The following is a 15,846-nucleotide window of genomic DNA, read 5'->3' as shown; positions in this document are numbered from 1 at the left end:
CATTTGTTTTGATTTGTTGGAAGCTTCCCAGAGTGGCTGGGGTAACCCAGACAGATGGGCAGCATATAAATAAATATTATTATTATACAAATAGTAAAAACATTACATGATTACATGTGGACTGTAGTCAGGTTTGCATGAGACTCTCACAGACTGAACGCGGGTTTGGATAGTTTGCTCGAGAGTCTGGGCCACTGGTTGTTGCAAATTGCAATTCTACTGTATAAATAGGTATAGAGATGGCATGTGATTTTCTACGTACATACAAAGATTATATGCAAACGCCTAGAAGGTAGGGCGGAACAGCAACAACAAAAATGGAACAACAGAACGGGATGAATTTAGCACCCCTGATCCTGTCATGTATATCGCCTTAAATCGGATAAAATCCTTCCCCGCCCCTAAGACGAACCCTGCGCCGGTTGCAATTTAAATAGGAGGCTTTGGTGAGGCCCCGCCCCCTTCAATCTAAGATGAACGGCGAGCCCACCCACCTCTGCCGGCCTCGCGAGGAGCCGCGACGCAGGCTGTATGGCCGAACATGTCACGTGAGCAGAGGGAGTAGGTGGAGCCTTGAGGTGGCGATAGCCAATCCGCGAAGGGGTAAGATCTCGGCGGAAAGGAAGTTCTTTTTTTCTAAGCTAACGCATCTTTGTCGGTGCGACTCTTCACTGCTGGGCTTCCTCGCGAACCGCCGCGTCTAGGAGTTGCGTGTGCTGAAACTCGGCGGTAGGTCGTCAACAGGGGGCTCGCGGGGAGGGGTCCGATGGAGTGGTTGTTCTGCGCATGCTCGGTGTGCAGCGTGGAGGACTTCTGGGGCGCTGCACGTCGGGATCAGGCAAGAAAGCTCGTCGCTCTCCAACCCTGAAACCCGCAAGGCCTTTTTCTTTGCAAAGCTTTTCTCGTAATAAATGTCTGAGCCTTTCAAGTGCCCCAGACCTTCCTTTCTGAATGTACTTCTGAGCATGTGCAGAGTTCTTTTTGGAATTTTATGGTTCTAGCTTCCACGTCAGATAGATTATCACATCCTGGGGTGGATCATATTCTCTGCTGTTTCTCTGCTCTTTCTTTCTTTCTATCTAGAAGTATTATGTGTATAGCAACATCTGACTTTTAAATTAGCTGGAACATAGCCTGTTGTGCAAAGGCAAGAGTCACATCCATTCTCCCACCCCGTTTTACCCAAGCATGCAAACATTTGGGGAGGGTTGACTCCCCAGTCTGGGCCACAGAATAACTATTTTGTCATCCTGATTCATAGTGTTTTTTTGTTTTGTTTTCAGTATAAGGTGCTTACTTGCTTTGGAGCAACACCCTTTCAATGGCACATATCAGTATAAATCAATATCTGCAACAGGTAAGTGATACACTTTTGTGGTGAATCTTACACATCCTTATTTGGAAGCAAGTGCCATTGAACTCAGTGGTTTCTTCTGAGTAGACAAGTCTACCTTTGACTTATCAGCACTATACTCTAATCCAGTGTTTCCCAACCGGTGTTCCGCGGCACACTAGTGTGCCGCGAGATGTTGCCTGGTGTGCCGTGGGAGTCTAACGGTTCTCAGCACCCTTAACAAAATACAGTTCCCAGGATTCCTTGGGGGGGGGTAAGTCGCCGCTCTTTAAAGTGGTAGGAGATACCGCTTGAAATGTGAAGGGCTGTTGTAAGAGAGGGAGAGCCGCAGCTGGCACGGAAGGTGTTAAGGGGAGTCGGAGGCTCCTCCTCCTCACGGGAGTTCGAGTGTCGCTCTTTCTCCGGCTGTACCATTCGTCCTGGAAGCGGGGGGGAGGAGGAGGGGAGGAACCAATAAGCCTTCGCTGACGGAGAGCCATCGCGAGCTTCCAGCGAGTGGCAGCAGCAGCAGCAGCAAGCGCCCGCCTCGTCTCTAGAGGAGGAGGAGCTGCAGTTGCCGCTGCCTTTTGCACGTAAGAACGGGTGCATAAGCGTGCGGGAAGGAGGCGCGTGCAAAAGGTGGAGGGATGGGGCGCCTGGGTGAAGCGAAGGCCTGGTCGTGGAGGCGGCGGGGCGAAATCCTCCCTCGTAGCCGCCGGAAGGCCGCCCCTCCGACTCGCGTCTTGAGCAGCCTCCCTCCCTCCCTTGAGACTGAAAGCCGGGCAAATCCCAGCAATGGGAAGCGCGACGGGGGAGGCCTGGCTGGGCGCGCATTCGCACGACTGAGGTGACCTGGGTTACGACATGCGCATCAAGGTGGTCCAGGGGAGTGCGTGCCTCCGTCTCTCCGGGGCAGGCCTCCAGATGACCGACAACGTCAGCCCCGCCCCACGCCCCTTCTCCAGCCCTGCTCTAAGCATACAGTCAGACAGCAACCAGGTCTGCTCCTCTGCCCTTGCTTTCCATCTTTGGGTAGGCCAGGCATCCAGATACCCAAGGCTGAAACCTCCAATCTGTCCCCTGCTTTCACAACTGTGCCCGCTGACTCCAATTTCCTGAAAAGGCCAATGCACTAGGATAACACAGGACTACGCTGCTGGACTGTAACTCCTTCCTACTCAGCTAAACAGGTATTAGCAAAGCAGAGCTGTTTTGCACTGCTGGCAATAAGCGGTGCACCCTCAGCTGCATAGCCCAGTGTTTCCCATCCTTTTTAAAAGTTGCATGTGGGATTGTGGCATTGTGCAAAATGCATGAATAAATTTTTCATGGAAATGGGCAGTGACACAAATCCGTAGTCTTTATATATACTTTATATATAGTCTTTATATATACTTTATATATATATATATAAGCATATATATATATGAAAGCATATATATATATACTTTATATATACTTTATATATAGTCAATATAGGCACAGAGTTAATTTTTTAAACATTTTCTAATGGTGGTGTGCCTCGAGATTTTTTTCATGAAACAAGTGTGCCTTTGCCCAAAAAAGGTTGGGAAACACTGCTCTAATCAACTGAGCTAGCCATTAAAACTCTTATTAGAAAGTAGCTAATTGACTTGGCACAAAGTCTCTTCAAATATTTACCTTTCTTTGCCTCACTAAAATCATCCACTGCTCACTGATGTTCTTTTAGCTGCAGGGGATATAGAAAGCTGGTCTCTGCATTGGTGCAAGAATGAATGTCACATTCCCTTGCAGTGAAACTTGGAGGTTTCCCCACTCTTGCACCAGGAATGAGGGAAATTGTCACTCTCCAGATGTTGTTCGACTCAAATTACTGTCAGTTGCTGGCATCATGACTGCTGGCCAGGGATAATCAGAGCTGAATCATAGAATCATAGAGTTGGAAGAGACCACAAGGGCCATCGAGTCCAACCCCCTGCCAAGCAGGAAACACCATCAGAGCACTCCTGACATATGGTTGTCAAGCCTCTGCTTAAAGACCTCCAAAGAAGGAGACTCCACCACACTCCTTGGCAGCAAATTCCACTGTCCAACAACATCTTGAGGGTACCAGGTTCTCCTCCCTAGCCTTTTCACTAAAATGGCAATTGACAAAACAAGGAATGAGAATATTTCTTCCTGCCTCTGTGGTTATGGCTAGGGAATTTGTTCTATAATATTTTGTGTGTGTGTTCCTGTTACAGGTGTTAGAATCTATTGACAGCAGAGATGGACTGTTTTGTGCAGAGTTGGTGTCATTTAAACATCCTCATGTTGCAAATCCTAGACTTCAGGTAAGAGATTTGGGTTGCCATCCTGTATACACTTTATCTGCAAGTAATACTAGCAGAACTGAATGGGGCTTACTAAGCATGTTTACTATGGAGTAAAACTATAAAGGTAAAGGACTCCTGGACAGTTAAGTCCTGTCAAACTTGACTATGGGCTGCAGCACTCATCTTGCTTCAGGTCGAGGGAGCAGGCATTTGTCCGCAGACAGTTTTCTGGGTCATGTGGCCAGCATGACTAAACCACTTCTGGCACAACAGGACACCATGACGGAAACCAGAGCGCACAGAAATGCCGTTTACCTTCCTGCCACAGCAGTACCTATTTATCTGCTTGCATTGGCATGCTTTTGAATTGCTAAGTTGGAAGGAGCTGGGACAGAGCAATGGGAGCTCAACCTGTTGCACAGATTCTAACTGCCCACCTTCTAATCAGCAAGCCCAAGAGGCTCAGTGGTTTAGACCACAGTGCCATTATGGAGTAAGCCCCACTGTACATGGTGGGTGTTTATTCTGAGTAAACATGTATAAGCATGAAAATCTTCAGCATTTACATTAAGGGAACTCAACTGCTCTGCTGTATTTGTACTGAAAAGGTAATTTCTGCCGTAACCATTTCCAGTGTAAAATAATTGCATTCTGCTACATTATTTTGGTTAGTTAATTTATAACCGCCTTCATATTTCAACTATGTGGTTCACTTATCCCAACAAAAAGGAATTGGTATAATGCAAATTCTGCATTCAGTACCAAACAGTACCCCTAATATTACTAATAACAGTTCCACATTTTAAGCAAGATAATTAAAAATGAATCTCTCTAAGCATTGTATATAAATAAGAACCACAAAAATAAAACCTTAATTACCAAGGCAAGCCATAGACCAAATAGTAAGATCTTCAGCAGCCCTGCCCATATGTTCAGCTCTTGAATACATTGTCTTTTATTGTACTTTATGAACTTGATTTACATGCGTAATTTTTTCTTGTCACATATTATAATAAATGTGTTTGCATGGATCTGATCACTTTCTCTCATATGCACACCATTTATTGAATATGCACTGACGTTCTAAATTTTCTCACAGATAATTTAAAAATGTTATCGCAATAGGCCAATTTTAAAATGTTAACGCAATAGGCCAATTGGCTACACAGGCCAATATTGCAAGCTTTATGAATGAAGAACTGTTGCTGTTGTTTTTTCACGCTGTTGAGTCAGTAATTGATTGCACAGTGTCCAACAAGCCTTGTTCCCCTGGTGGTTTCTTTCCCCTCAATCTAGCCCTTTTTGTTACATTCTTTTGCATGTAACAAGGTATCACATTTCTCATTGCATTTAATTTATTATTAGCTTTCATCTCCAGAAGAAAAATGTCAGCAAGTGCTGGAACCACCCTATGATGAAATGTTTGCTGCCCACTTAAGGTAAAAAATTTTGAGGGGTTATGGCTTGAATTCTTAAAGATTCAAGCTACAAGTTCTATGCATGTTTTACCTAGGAGTAAGACTCATTGAACTTAGTGCAGTGCAAAATGGAGGGACATAAGCATTGGAAGCAGTGATAGTAAAAACAGAAAAACTGTAAGAGGAGCCCCAGTGCTCTGTATAATGTGTAACCAGGTTATGTGTATGCTCACTTGAAAATCAGTCCTGCTTTATTCAGTCTGTACAAGATTGCAGTCTGTAAGCTGGAAAGTAAAAAAAATTCTGCTCAAATATCTTTAGTGTAGAGGAAAATAACAAGTATTACCTGTTGCCAAATACAAATTTTTAGACTTCAGTGCTGAAACAAACGTACTCGGAAGTAAGCACTCTGGGTAGATATGGGGTTTTTTTTGCTGAGCAAATAGGCAAAGAATTGCACTTATCAGTCTAGCTAAAGAAAATAGTATAAAGCTTTGCTATTGTCTCATGAATCTTAATCTTTGTCTCTCCTCTTGATAGATGTACTTACGCAGTTGCCAACCACGATTTTGTAGAAGCTTACAAGTGCCAGACAGTTATAGTACAATATCCTTTATGATTCGCTCCATTAAAAGTCTGCTATGGAATTTTGAGTTCAGAACCTTCAGCATGGCCTACGGAATAAACAAGTCTGTGTTATGACAATATGGGCTGCTGGCTGCATTCCCAGGAGAAGATAGTGTTGAACTGAAGGATATGGAGAGATGCTGGGCTTTCGTTAGATAACTGGACAAATGGGACATTTGTGCTGCTGGCTGGATGAACAATATTCCCCACCAGCCTGGTTTTATCCAGATGTTGGTGGGCTAAAACTCCCATTACTCTCATCAACTAATGGGATTAGTAGTCCAGCAACATCTGAAGAGCTTCAAGTTGGGGAAGGATGCACCTAACTTTGAGGTACCTGCATAATTGCCACCCCATTGTGGATGGAATTGCTTTTCTCCTTAAAAACCACATTTGCTGTTTGGTAGTGCTGTTATATCCATCCCTTGCTTTAGATATCTAAGTGATACCGGTGGCATGGAGTGACTTTTGCCAGCTTCTGGTGGTGTGGTAGCTTCAGCCTGGATACAGACAACCTAGCTACTGGCAGCCACCCTCTGTAGTGAATTACTGAAATACATGGTCCATGAGGCTGCCCAGTCGCTGTTGCCATTATTGTTGTCTGTGTTTGGTTTAATAACACATCATTATATAAATCACAGTGTATTAATTTTCCGTAACCCTTGCACATCTTTCCTGAGAGCCTTTCAAGCACACAAAGAAGAAAACTGGTAAGTATCTGGTAAACGTTTAAGGAGAACTATGCCGTTGCTAAATAGAACGGACTTTTCACCTAGAGGCAAATGCCATTTCTTCTGTTGATGGTCAAAATGCCATTGCATTTAAAGCCATCTCTAAATGTTTCATCTTTTGAATTATGGTGCTGGAGGAGACTCTTGAGAGTCCCATGGACTGCAAGAAGATCAAACCTCTCCATTCTGAAGGAAATCAGCCCTGAGCGCTCACTGGAAGGACAGATCGTGAAGTTGAGGCTCCAATACTTTGGCCACCTCATGAGAAGAGAAGACTCCCTGGAAAAGACCCTGATGTTGGGAAAGATGGAGGGCACAAGGAGAAGGGGACGACAGAGAATGAGATGGTTGGATGGTGTTCTTGAAGCTACCAGCATGAGTTTGATCAAACTGCGGGAGGCAGTGGAGGACAGAAGTGCCTGGCGTGCTCTGGTCCATGGGGTCACGAAGAGTCGGACACGACTAAACGACTAAACAACAACAACAAATGTTTCATCATTAGTTGTGCATAGGGCCAACTAAGGCTATTATAAATCATGAAAACAAAGGTTGCACAGCCCGCAGCAAGAAGGATTGAAAGGACAAATGTGAAGAGAAAAGATGGGTCTTGGTGTAGGGGAGATGGTATCAAACAGTATCATGAAAGGGGTATCTCTGAAGGCTATATATGTGTGCTTGCGGGCAAACTTAAAACTGCCCCGTAAGCTGTTAGACTTGGGATATGTTATATGCATTGTTATGTTGTATTTTATTTTTTCCCAGGGCTTTGCCTATTATGTATGCGGTAGCCCTTGATCTTCGAATTTTTGCTAATAGTGTAAGTAGTATCTTTAGTGACTAAGGTAAAGGTAAAGGGACCCCTGACCATTAGGTCCAGTCGTGGCCAACTCTGGGGTTGCGGCGCTCATCTCACTTTATTGGCTGAGGGAGCCGGCATACAGCTTCTGGGTCATGTGGCCAGCATGACTAAGCCGCTTCTGGCGAACCAGAGCAGCGCACGGAAACGCCATTTACCTTCCCGCCGGAGCGGTACCTATTTATCTACTTGCACTTTGACGTGCTTTCGAACTGCTAGGTTGGCAGGAGCAGGGACCGAGAAACGGGAACTCACCCCGTTGTGGGGATTCGAACCGCCAACCTTCTGATCAGCAAGTCCTATGCTCTGTGGTTTAACCCGCAGCACCACCCGCATCCCTAGTGACTAAGTTACTGGGTGCCAACGAGGTTGCTGGCCATGGTGATGAAGGCCTAGCTGATCTGGGGAAAACCTTGGGGTTTTTCTGTGCTCACCCTGAGACTTGCCTTTCCTTGGGAGCGCTTGCTCTGCATATTGCTTTGAGGCTTTCTTACACTCAAGCAATATATAAATTTGGTTAAAGAAATTGTTCTTGGGGTCTTGTTTGCAGTGTAAGCAGAACATTTCCTACAGGGCAGTTCTGACTGCAGACAATCTAATTTTGTTGGTCGTGGGGTTGGGAGGAGAGAACTGGCCTATGGTGTGTTTAAGGACATGTTGAAGATGTCTGCTGCTCAGAGCAAAATGGTTAGACCCTTGATTGTGCGGCCGTGTGTTTGCAACAGGCAGGATGGGGCAGGGAGGTTTTGATTCATTCTTTTCGAATGCATGTTTGAGTTCTACACTCGTCTTGGTTACTGTTAGGAAAAGACAAAGGCCTGTCAGTAGGAGTATGACAGTGTTTCCCAACCGGTGTTCCGCGGCACACTAGCGTGCCGCGAGACGTTGCCTGGTGTGCCGCGGGAAAAATTAAAAAATTCGAAAGATAGCTTCATATCCGGAGAGGCGGCCTTCAGGCGAGTTTTAATTTTAATTTTCCTTCTCCCACTTAATGCCCCACGCTCGCCCGAGCAGCTTGCAGTCCTCGGTAACCACGGCGACCCGAGGGAGGGGAGGGAACAGGGAAGTCGAGGGCGGCGGCGAGCCGCGATGACGTCAGTGGGCCGCGCCGCCTCGCCCTGGCACGGTGTGAGAGCCCCGGCTAGTGGCGCGAGCTTCGGAATAAGTGGGATCCGCATGCGCGAGACCGAGATCGCGGGTAAGGAGCTCAGCCCTGGGCAGGAGGAAGCGGGGCCGCGCGTGCGGGCCACATCCCCACAGAGAGCGAGCCTCCCCCGGCCCACCACTCCGGGCAGGTCCACTCGCATGAGGGGGCGGCGATGGTGACAGCCGGCAGCTTGCCTGCAATGCCATCCCTCGAGCAGGCGAGGAGCCCGGAGGCTACCAGATGCGAGTCCTCTTTCCCACCCTGCTCGGGAGTCCAGAGCACTTGGTCGCATTCAGGATCTAGAGTGGGGAAGCGGGGCTTGTGTCTGGGCTGGACACATTGGGCTGCCTGTGCCGCTCGACCTGCGGGGAGAAATCAGGGTGGGAGTCACGACCGTGAGGCAGGGCTGCCAAGTGTGGCAGAAGAGGACACGGCCGTCGCACCTGTCCTTAGGTAGGAGCTTCTTCCGTGTCGACCTGCTGCCCTAAAGTCTTGGCTTTTTTCTTGGCTTTTTGGCAGTTGGCACAGAAGGAAGGCAAGGGGGAGGGGAAAAAATTGAAACTTACACTTTCGTGTGTCCCTCCCGGCGTGACGCTGCGCGCTGACGTCACGGGGCTGTAATGGTGGTGTGCCTCGAGATTTTTTTCATGAAACAAGTGTGCCTTTGCCCAAAAAAGGTTGGGAAACACTGGAGTATGACACTGACTCTTGGTTGCTTTGTGTCACGATAGGCTGACCAGCAGCTGGCAAAGAAAGGCAAAGGCAAAGTTGGCGACATGTTGGAAAAAGCAGCAGAACTCCTTATGAGCTGTTTTCGAGTATGTGCCAGCGACACGTAAGTGAATGCGCTGTTTAAATTGGACCAGGAGTAGCCTCTGTGTGTGTGTGTGTGTGTGTGTGTGTGTGTGTGTGTGTAGGTGGCAGCTTGGTTAGGTTCTGTTGTTTTTGTCGGTTTGCAAAAAAGTGGATCAGAGGCTTAGAGGATTTTCTTTGTATTTTAAACAATCCTGCCTTTTAAGATACAATCTGATCCTGATGCATTTTTAATTTTTTTTATAGTCGAGCTGGCATTGAGGATTCCAAGAAGTGGGGCATGTTGTTTCTGGTGAATCAGCTGTTCAAGATTTATTTTAAGGTACGACCTTGAACCAAACTCCTAAAGCAATCCTGCTGTTTTGTGCTGATTTCCCTCTGCTAACGTCACGCTTCTTTCCAGATCAACAAGCTTCATCTGTGCAAGCCGCTGATAAGAGCAATTGATAGCTCAAATCTTAAGGATGAATACAGTATGGCACAGAGGGTTACATACAGATACTATGTTGGACGGAAAGCCATGTTTGACAGTGACTTTAAACAAGGTACTATATTCGTTTATTTGTTTTTTGCCAGAAGTGTTATGTGCATTGATGTGGTTTTGCAGTTTTAATCAGTTTGTGTTGGTGCATCTGTCTGTAATGCCATTGTGATGCAATGTGTTGCACTGGTGCAATAGCGCTTAAGGCGAAGGTACAAACTATCTTCAAGCTACAAGTTCTAGGAGTGGGTTAGTTAGCCTTGTTAGCTAAATCTCTCTGCAGATGCACTGCTGCCCATTCAAGAGTGCTGTGGGCACGCAAGACTCTTTCCTATCTATAATCTGTCATTTGAATTCTACTCAGTATTGATCCAGAGTAGATTCCAATGTATAGTTAGCAGAGTAACAACTTAAACACCTTGCAGGATTCCCCAAAAATAGAGCAGAGGCATTTCATTCAGCAGAGCTTTACTGCTACTGAAGGCAAATGAGCATAATGGTCACAAATCCAGTACATTCAGGATTGGCACTGTCCATAAGAAATCCAGTTGCAGCAGACTTAAACTTGCAGTAACTTATAGTTTGACTAAATCTTAACACTAGATATAGAACACCACACCAGAAGGAAAAGAGAGAGAAAGAGAGAGAAGGAAACCCAGGCTCCATCTGGCCTATTATTATAGTCAGCATGTCCTTGACAGAAAGAGATAACACAACCAGTTTAAACCAGCTGTACTCAACTTCTCTGAAGGAATAACCCAAACACCATGATCCTTCTGCTTGTTTATTTCACACAGAGAAGCTTCCAGAACCTTCTTGAATTAAGTAGAATAGGAAAGATCTCTACACATCAGATCAAGACTTTCTGTACTAAGAAATGCAAACTGAAATAATCCCCCTCCCCAAACTTTCAGTTTCAGATGAAACTATGGCTAGTATTACATCTGAACCTCGTGGTTTCATTAACCATAGTTAATGGCAGCCATGGTTAGAAGTGGATTTGCACTAGCCATAGGCGCCGACTCCATGGGGCTTGAGGGGGCTCGAGCCCCCTCAAAAAATTTTTTTGGGGGGCTCAGCCCCCCCAATAATCTCGGGCGGGCGCCCTTTCAGCAGAGCGCCGCCGCCGTCCCCCGCCTCCTCCTCCCTCCGCCTGCTCCTTCGCCAGCCAGCCAGCCGCGCGCCCTAATCGGAGGCACTGCCGGAAATCCCGCAAGAACAGGGGAATCCCGACTGGCCACACCTCCCAGCCAGCCAATCGGCTGGCTGGGGGGCGTGGCTTGCCCTATTTAGGGCCGGAGCCACTTTATTTGCATATTCATGAGCTTATTTATTATTCATGAGCTTTCCCGGGGGCCCCCCCCAATATTTTTTCTAAGTCCGCGTCCCTGGCACTAGCTGTGGTTTATGTCGATGTAACACTGCCCATAGTTAGCCCTGAAGCTGAAAGAAGAAAAGGGGATTGTCCAGGAGAGAGCCAAGGAAGGGAGAATGCGCAAGCCCCAAAGCACTGCTGGTGTCCTAAATCTAGTTCTGAAACTAAAGTGCGTGGAGTTGCATTAATATTGTAAGCATTTTAAATATTTCTCTAGTTTTATTGATATACTACTTTCAGTTTTCAAAGTAGGAGGAAAAAAGAGAGATAGTTTGGCTTCACATTAAGCCAGCCTGAGTTATATCTGTTGGGGCGGGGAAGTGAAATGACCTGAAAATAAGTAAAATGGCTCTCATTCAACTTAGGTCACATACTTAAAAAAACCAAAACAGTGTGCCAGAGTCTTTTGCTTTCCCAAACACTTCGGTTTCTGGCAAACATTGGAAGGCAAAAGCTTATTGCAATTCAGGAAAGCTGATACCATAGACCTAACAGTGAGTGTGGAAATAAATGCTATTAAACTTGACTATATACAAGCTGCACTCAAATATGATGATAAATACTTGGTTTGGGTGGGGGAAGGAGTGGCGGAGGCTGGTTTTATTTCAGTGTGAATACTTGCAAAACTGTAAAATAAAGGACAAAAAGCCGTGAGCATTTTCCAGGTAGCTTTGACGCCATTATTCTAAAAAGTGTTTCCTTACCATTGGTAAATATGGGTATCTGTTTCAGCCATGGCATTAATCTTCTTTCTGTGTTTTCAGCGGAAGAGTATCTGTCTTTTGCCTTTGAGCACTGCCACCGCTCCAGCCAGAAAAACAAAAGGATGATTTTAATTTATTTGCTGCCTGTGAAAATGTTACTGGTGAGTGGCATCTGAACATACCAAAATCCTTTTGGCATACTCCAGCACTTTGTAACTATGATAGGTGTTTACCAGGCTGTTCAGACAAGTATAGGCTAGGGTGAACCTGCACAACATGTAACCTCTCAAGCTGAACGTGTGCCGCCACCACCACCTATGGAGAAATCCAGCCACATGCTTGATAACTAATCGGCGTTTAAAGTTCCTAGTTCGCAGCAAAACCAAGAGGTGTATTCAGTGCCTGGTAGTTTATGCTTGGCTTGGTCAATGGTGAAAATTGCAGAATGGCTCAGTTGGAACTCTGCTGAGAACCATTCCAGAACAGAGGGCTGGAATTCTTCAAGAGCAGGATGTCCTAAAACTGTCAAATCAACTTCAGACTGTGCTTTGATTTCAGGGCCACATGCCAATGATCCAGCTTTTAAAAAAATATGACCTCATGCAGTTTGCTGAAGTTACAAAGGCTGTGAGGTAAGTTTCATTTTATGAGCTGATTTCCACATTCACAACAGGGCTTCAGCTTCCTTCCGTCTCCCCATAAACCTTCCCTACTGCATAGAAAACTACTGTGTCCAGAAGAAGCAGTTCTCCTTTTCCCTGTCCAGCCACATCCTTCCCTATTTCTATGTACCATATGTAGGAAAGACATGCTGTATGCGTCTGCCCTGAAACAAGCCTTTTCAAAACGCTTCTTAATTTTAAATTCCTCTAGTGAAGGGAACCTTCTTTTATTGAACGAGGCTCTGGCGAAACATGAGACATTCTTCATTCGCTGTGGTATCTTCCTTATTCTCGAGAAGCTGAAAATCATCACCTACAGGAATCTCTTCAAGAAAGTGTAAGGAGAGTATCACTCGTGTTGTCTGAAAGGGCAGTCTGTGATGAATATGTACTTAGAGTTATTATAATAATTTCTGGTGTTAAATACAGGGAAAAGCCATCTTGACTTGAATCATGTTACCTCTTGCCATTTCTGTTAACAAACAGAGTCCTGTGACATTTTTAATGGCGGAAATAAACAAGCTGAAGTTTTTCCTTCAGAGCAATTGGTTCCTCTTACATCTAGGGCCTAATAATTAGAGAGCCAGTGTGGTGTAGTGGTTAAGAGCGGTAGTCTCGTTATCTGGGTAACTGGGTAATTCGCGTCTCCGCTCCTCCACATGAACTGCTGGGTGACCTTGGGCTAGTCATGCTTCTCTGAAGTCTCTCAGCCTCACTCATCTCACAGAGTGTTTGTTGTGGGGGAGGAAGGGAAAGGAGAATGTTAGCCTCTTTGAGACTCCTTCAGGTAGTGATAAAGCGGGATAACAAATCCAAACTTCTCTTCTTCCTAACTGTAAGAGTGCTGATTAAAAATGTATTTTCCTGTTTGTAGGCCTAGATTTACACCTTTGCCAGATATTCCTGGAAGCAGTTGTTAATGTAATAGCCATTATTGATTTTTAAATCCATTTCTTGGTTTGAGATCTACCTGTTAAGATTTGGTTTAAAGACCAGGGAAGTTTTACCTGAAAAGGGAAGACCGTCCAGGATGGGGGAAAGACCGACTCTGACCCCTTTCTCTTGACTCTGCCTCTGGTCCTGCTGGCATATGAAGATTCAGCCAGGCTGCCATGTTTGTTTGTTTGTTCGTTTTGTTAGGCGACTCTCCCTTTTGGTAGCCATGATGCTAGTTACCTTGGAAAAACTTCTAGGAACATTTCACTGAATATGAACAAAACTTGTAGAAATCAAGTTAGGGGCAAGAAGTAAAAGTGAATTACATTGTGTTAACTTTGTTTTCTTTCCTTTTTTAAAAGGTAAAGAAGTTGACAGATTCAGGAACAACTGGCATAACTAGATTATTTTGCCCCCTAACCCTGTGCTTGCAGTACAGTCTTAGGTTTCTGTCCCACCTCAAAAATAAAGGAGGATGCAATAGATGCAGCTAAGCTTGAGATTTTAGTGACTAAGTGAGGTTTATTTCCCCCTTAAATCTTTGTCCATGTATTATAACAGGTCGCACCCAGCTTTGACTCTCTGCTGAGGAAAAAAAAAAAATGGTTGGATTAGCATGGCCTGGCCTTTAGGTGGGGCTCAAATATGGTTTCCCCAGATAGAGAAAGTATTTTGTACTCCCCCATTTATAGAAATATGAATTGGTACTTACAGGATAGAGATGGTGGGACTCCCATCTAGGTTTGCTACAGTAACTGAGGTGTGCTTGTTCTTCTTTCAGGTATTTGTTACTCAAAACTCACCAGCTGTCTTTAGATGCCTTTCTGGTTGCCCTGAAATTCATGAAAGTTAATGATGTTGATACGGATGAAGTCCAGTGCATTCTAGCTAACCTCATATATATGGTGAGCATTGTGGTTTTTCATTCATCATGAACAAATGAAACCATTCTGCACAAACATGTTGTTGTCGTACCAGGCCTATATAAAGCCAACTCTTAATTCATTAATGAACACTGGCAAGTTATTTGCATATATGGTGGCATGCATAGACTTGTGCATATTCAGTGCAAATAGTTCATAAATCTAATATTAAAGTATTAAGCAAGGGGCATTTTCTTAGTGGTGGTTTTACGCACTACCACAAGATGTGTACAAAAGGATGTCTGTTATCCAGTGCAGGCCTCTCACATTGCCCACTTTCTTTTCTGTAGAAAATGAAAAAGGTTTGCCATTTTTCTGGCTTTTCATCCACTATTAACTACACAGTGTCCCATTTAAGTAGCAAGTGAAAAACTATTGCTTTTATAACATGATTATATTATTTGGAAGCCCTGTGCACTTTACTGAATACATATCTCATTCCAGCAAAAGTCTATAAAGGGTTTTACCTTCGCAATACTAATATTCATTTTCCTGTTCCAGGGTCACATCAAAGGCTATATATCGCACCAGCACCAAAAGCTTGTTGTCAGCAAGCAAAACCCGTTTCCTCCATTGTCTACCGTCTGTTGAATCTGCTGTGACCTAAATGGAGACGTGCTGTCCATCGACGCTGGTTGCTGTTGGAGCAGGATGGAACTGGCCGTGAATTTAGACCAAATTTGTTGGGAGTACTCATGAGTATTTAAGAGACTGCTATAATGAAATGGGGCTTTCCTGCTTATTCCTCCAACCCAAAGCCACTCTGCACTGTCATAGGACCTTTTCAAACAGCAGGCAGGCAGAGGCTGCAGCAGGCTGGGGAAAATGGGACAATCTGGCGAGGCTGCCTTGTGGAACTGTGCTGGATCCAAGCCTTGTAGAAAACTGCAAACTTTTTCTAAAAATTGTTTTTGTAACGTTGTGTTTTCTTTTGACACCCTTTGGTTAAATGTTACCGTAGCTGGAACAGTTGAAAATGTGTTTTGCAACCATTTGTATCTGATATTGGTTGAGTAAATACTGAATAACAGTAAACATTTATTTTGTGGTATTTGTGTGTTCAAACAACAGAGAAGGGCTAGAAAATCCTCATTTTTTTCTGAGAGGATTGAAACATTTATTTATTTAATTGGACGTTTTTAAAATGCTTTGGTGTGGCTTGTTTGCTTTCCTCATGCACTGTGTGCGACCTCCGTTTAGCATCTTTTGAAATAGTTGACTACAAGAAAAAAAGACATTGAATTTACAAAGAATAATAGTTTGTATGATTTTGTAAAATAGTTGCATAGCTCCATTTTGTTAAGCATTCCGATTCCTTTCTGCAGTATGTATCCCAGGAGTCACGGAAATAAATGTGATAATTCTCACTGAAGAGACTACAGCGGTGAATAAGAAGAATGTTTTTGGCATAAATTTATAGTCAGATTTTACACCACGGTTTTATCAATCTATGCAGGTGACATTTGTCCTACATAGATGGGCTTTCATTGCCCCTGCAAGATGGCATGTAGGACAATGTCGTGAAGTGTTGTCTGAAATCCTG

General features: G+C 44.7%; 1 protein-coding gene across 4 annotated transcripts; it reads left to right on the top strand.

Annotated features, from left to right (window-relative positions):
* Positions 1-568: 568 nt before the first annotated feature.
* Positions 569-15,338, top strand: PCID2 (PCI domain containing 2). Of its 4 annotated transcripts, none has more exons than XM_081198537.1 (15): positions 569-729; positions 1,284-1,357; positions 3,559-3,648; positions 4,996-5,069; positions 5,589-5,656; positions 6,346-6,385; positions 7,169-7,223; positions 9,141-9,244; positions 9,469-9,544; positions 9,626-9,767; positions 11,843-11,943; positions 12,341-12,414; positions 12,656-12,781; positions 14,162-14,285; positions 14,805-15,338. In XM_081198537.1, the coding sequence occupies exons 2-15, from the start codon at positions 1,322-1,324 to the stop codon at positions 14,892-14,894; spliced, it is 1,200 nt and encodes a 399-aa protein (XP_081054663.1). In that variant the 5' UTR covers positions 569-729; positions 1,284-1,321; the 3' UTR covers positions 14,895-15,338. The 4 variants fall into 4 exon arrangements, with proteins under 4 accessions (XP_081054663.1, XP_081054664.1, XP_081054665.1 ...); XM_081198538.1 differs by lacking the exon at positions 569-729 and adding an exon at positions 763-838; XM_081198539.1 differs by lacking the exon at positions 569-729 and adding an exon at positions 873-904.
* The last annotated feature ends 508 nt before the right edge of the window (positions 15,339-15,846 follow it).

This window comes from Podarcis bocagei (genome assembly GCF_964188305.1).
Source record: "Podarcis bocagei genome assembly, chromosome: 6".
Lineage (NCBI taxonomy): Eukaryota > Metazoa > Chordata > Lepidosauria > Squamata > Lacertidae > Podarcis > Podarcis bocagei.
The sequence above is the reverse complement of the archived record's forward strand: the minus strand, read 5'-3'. Positions and strand labels throughout refer to the sequence as shown.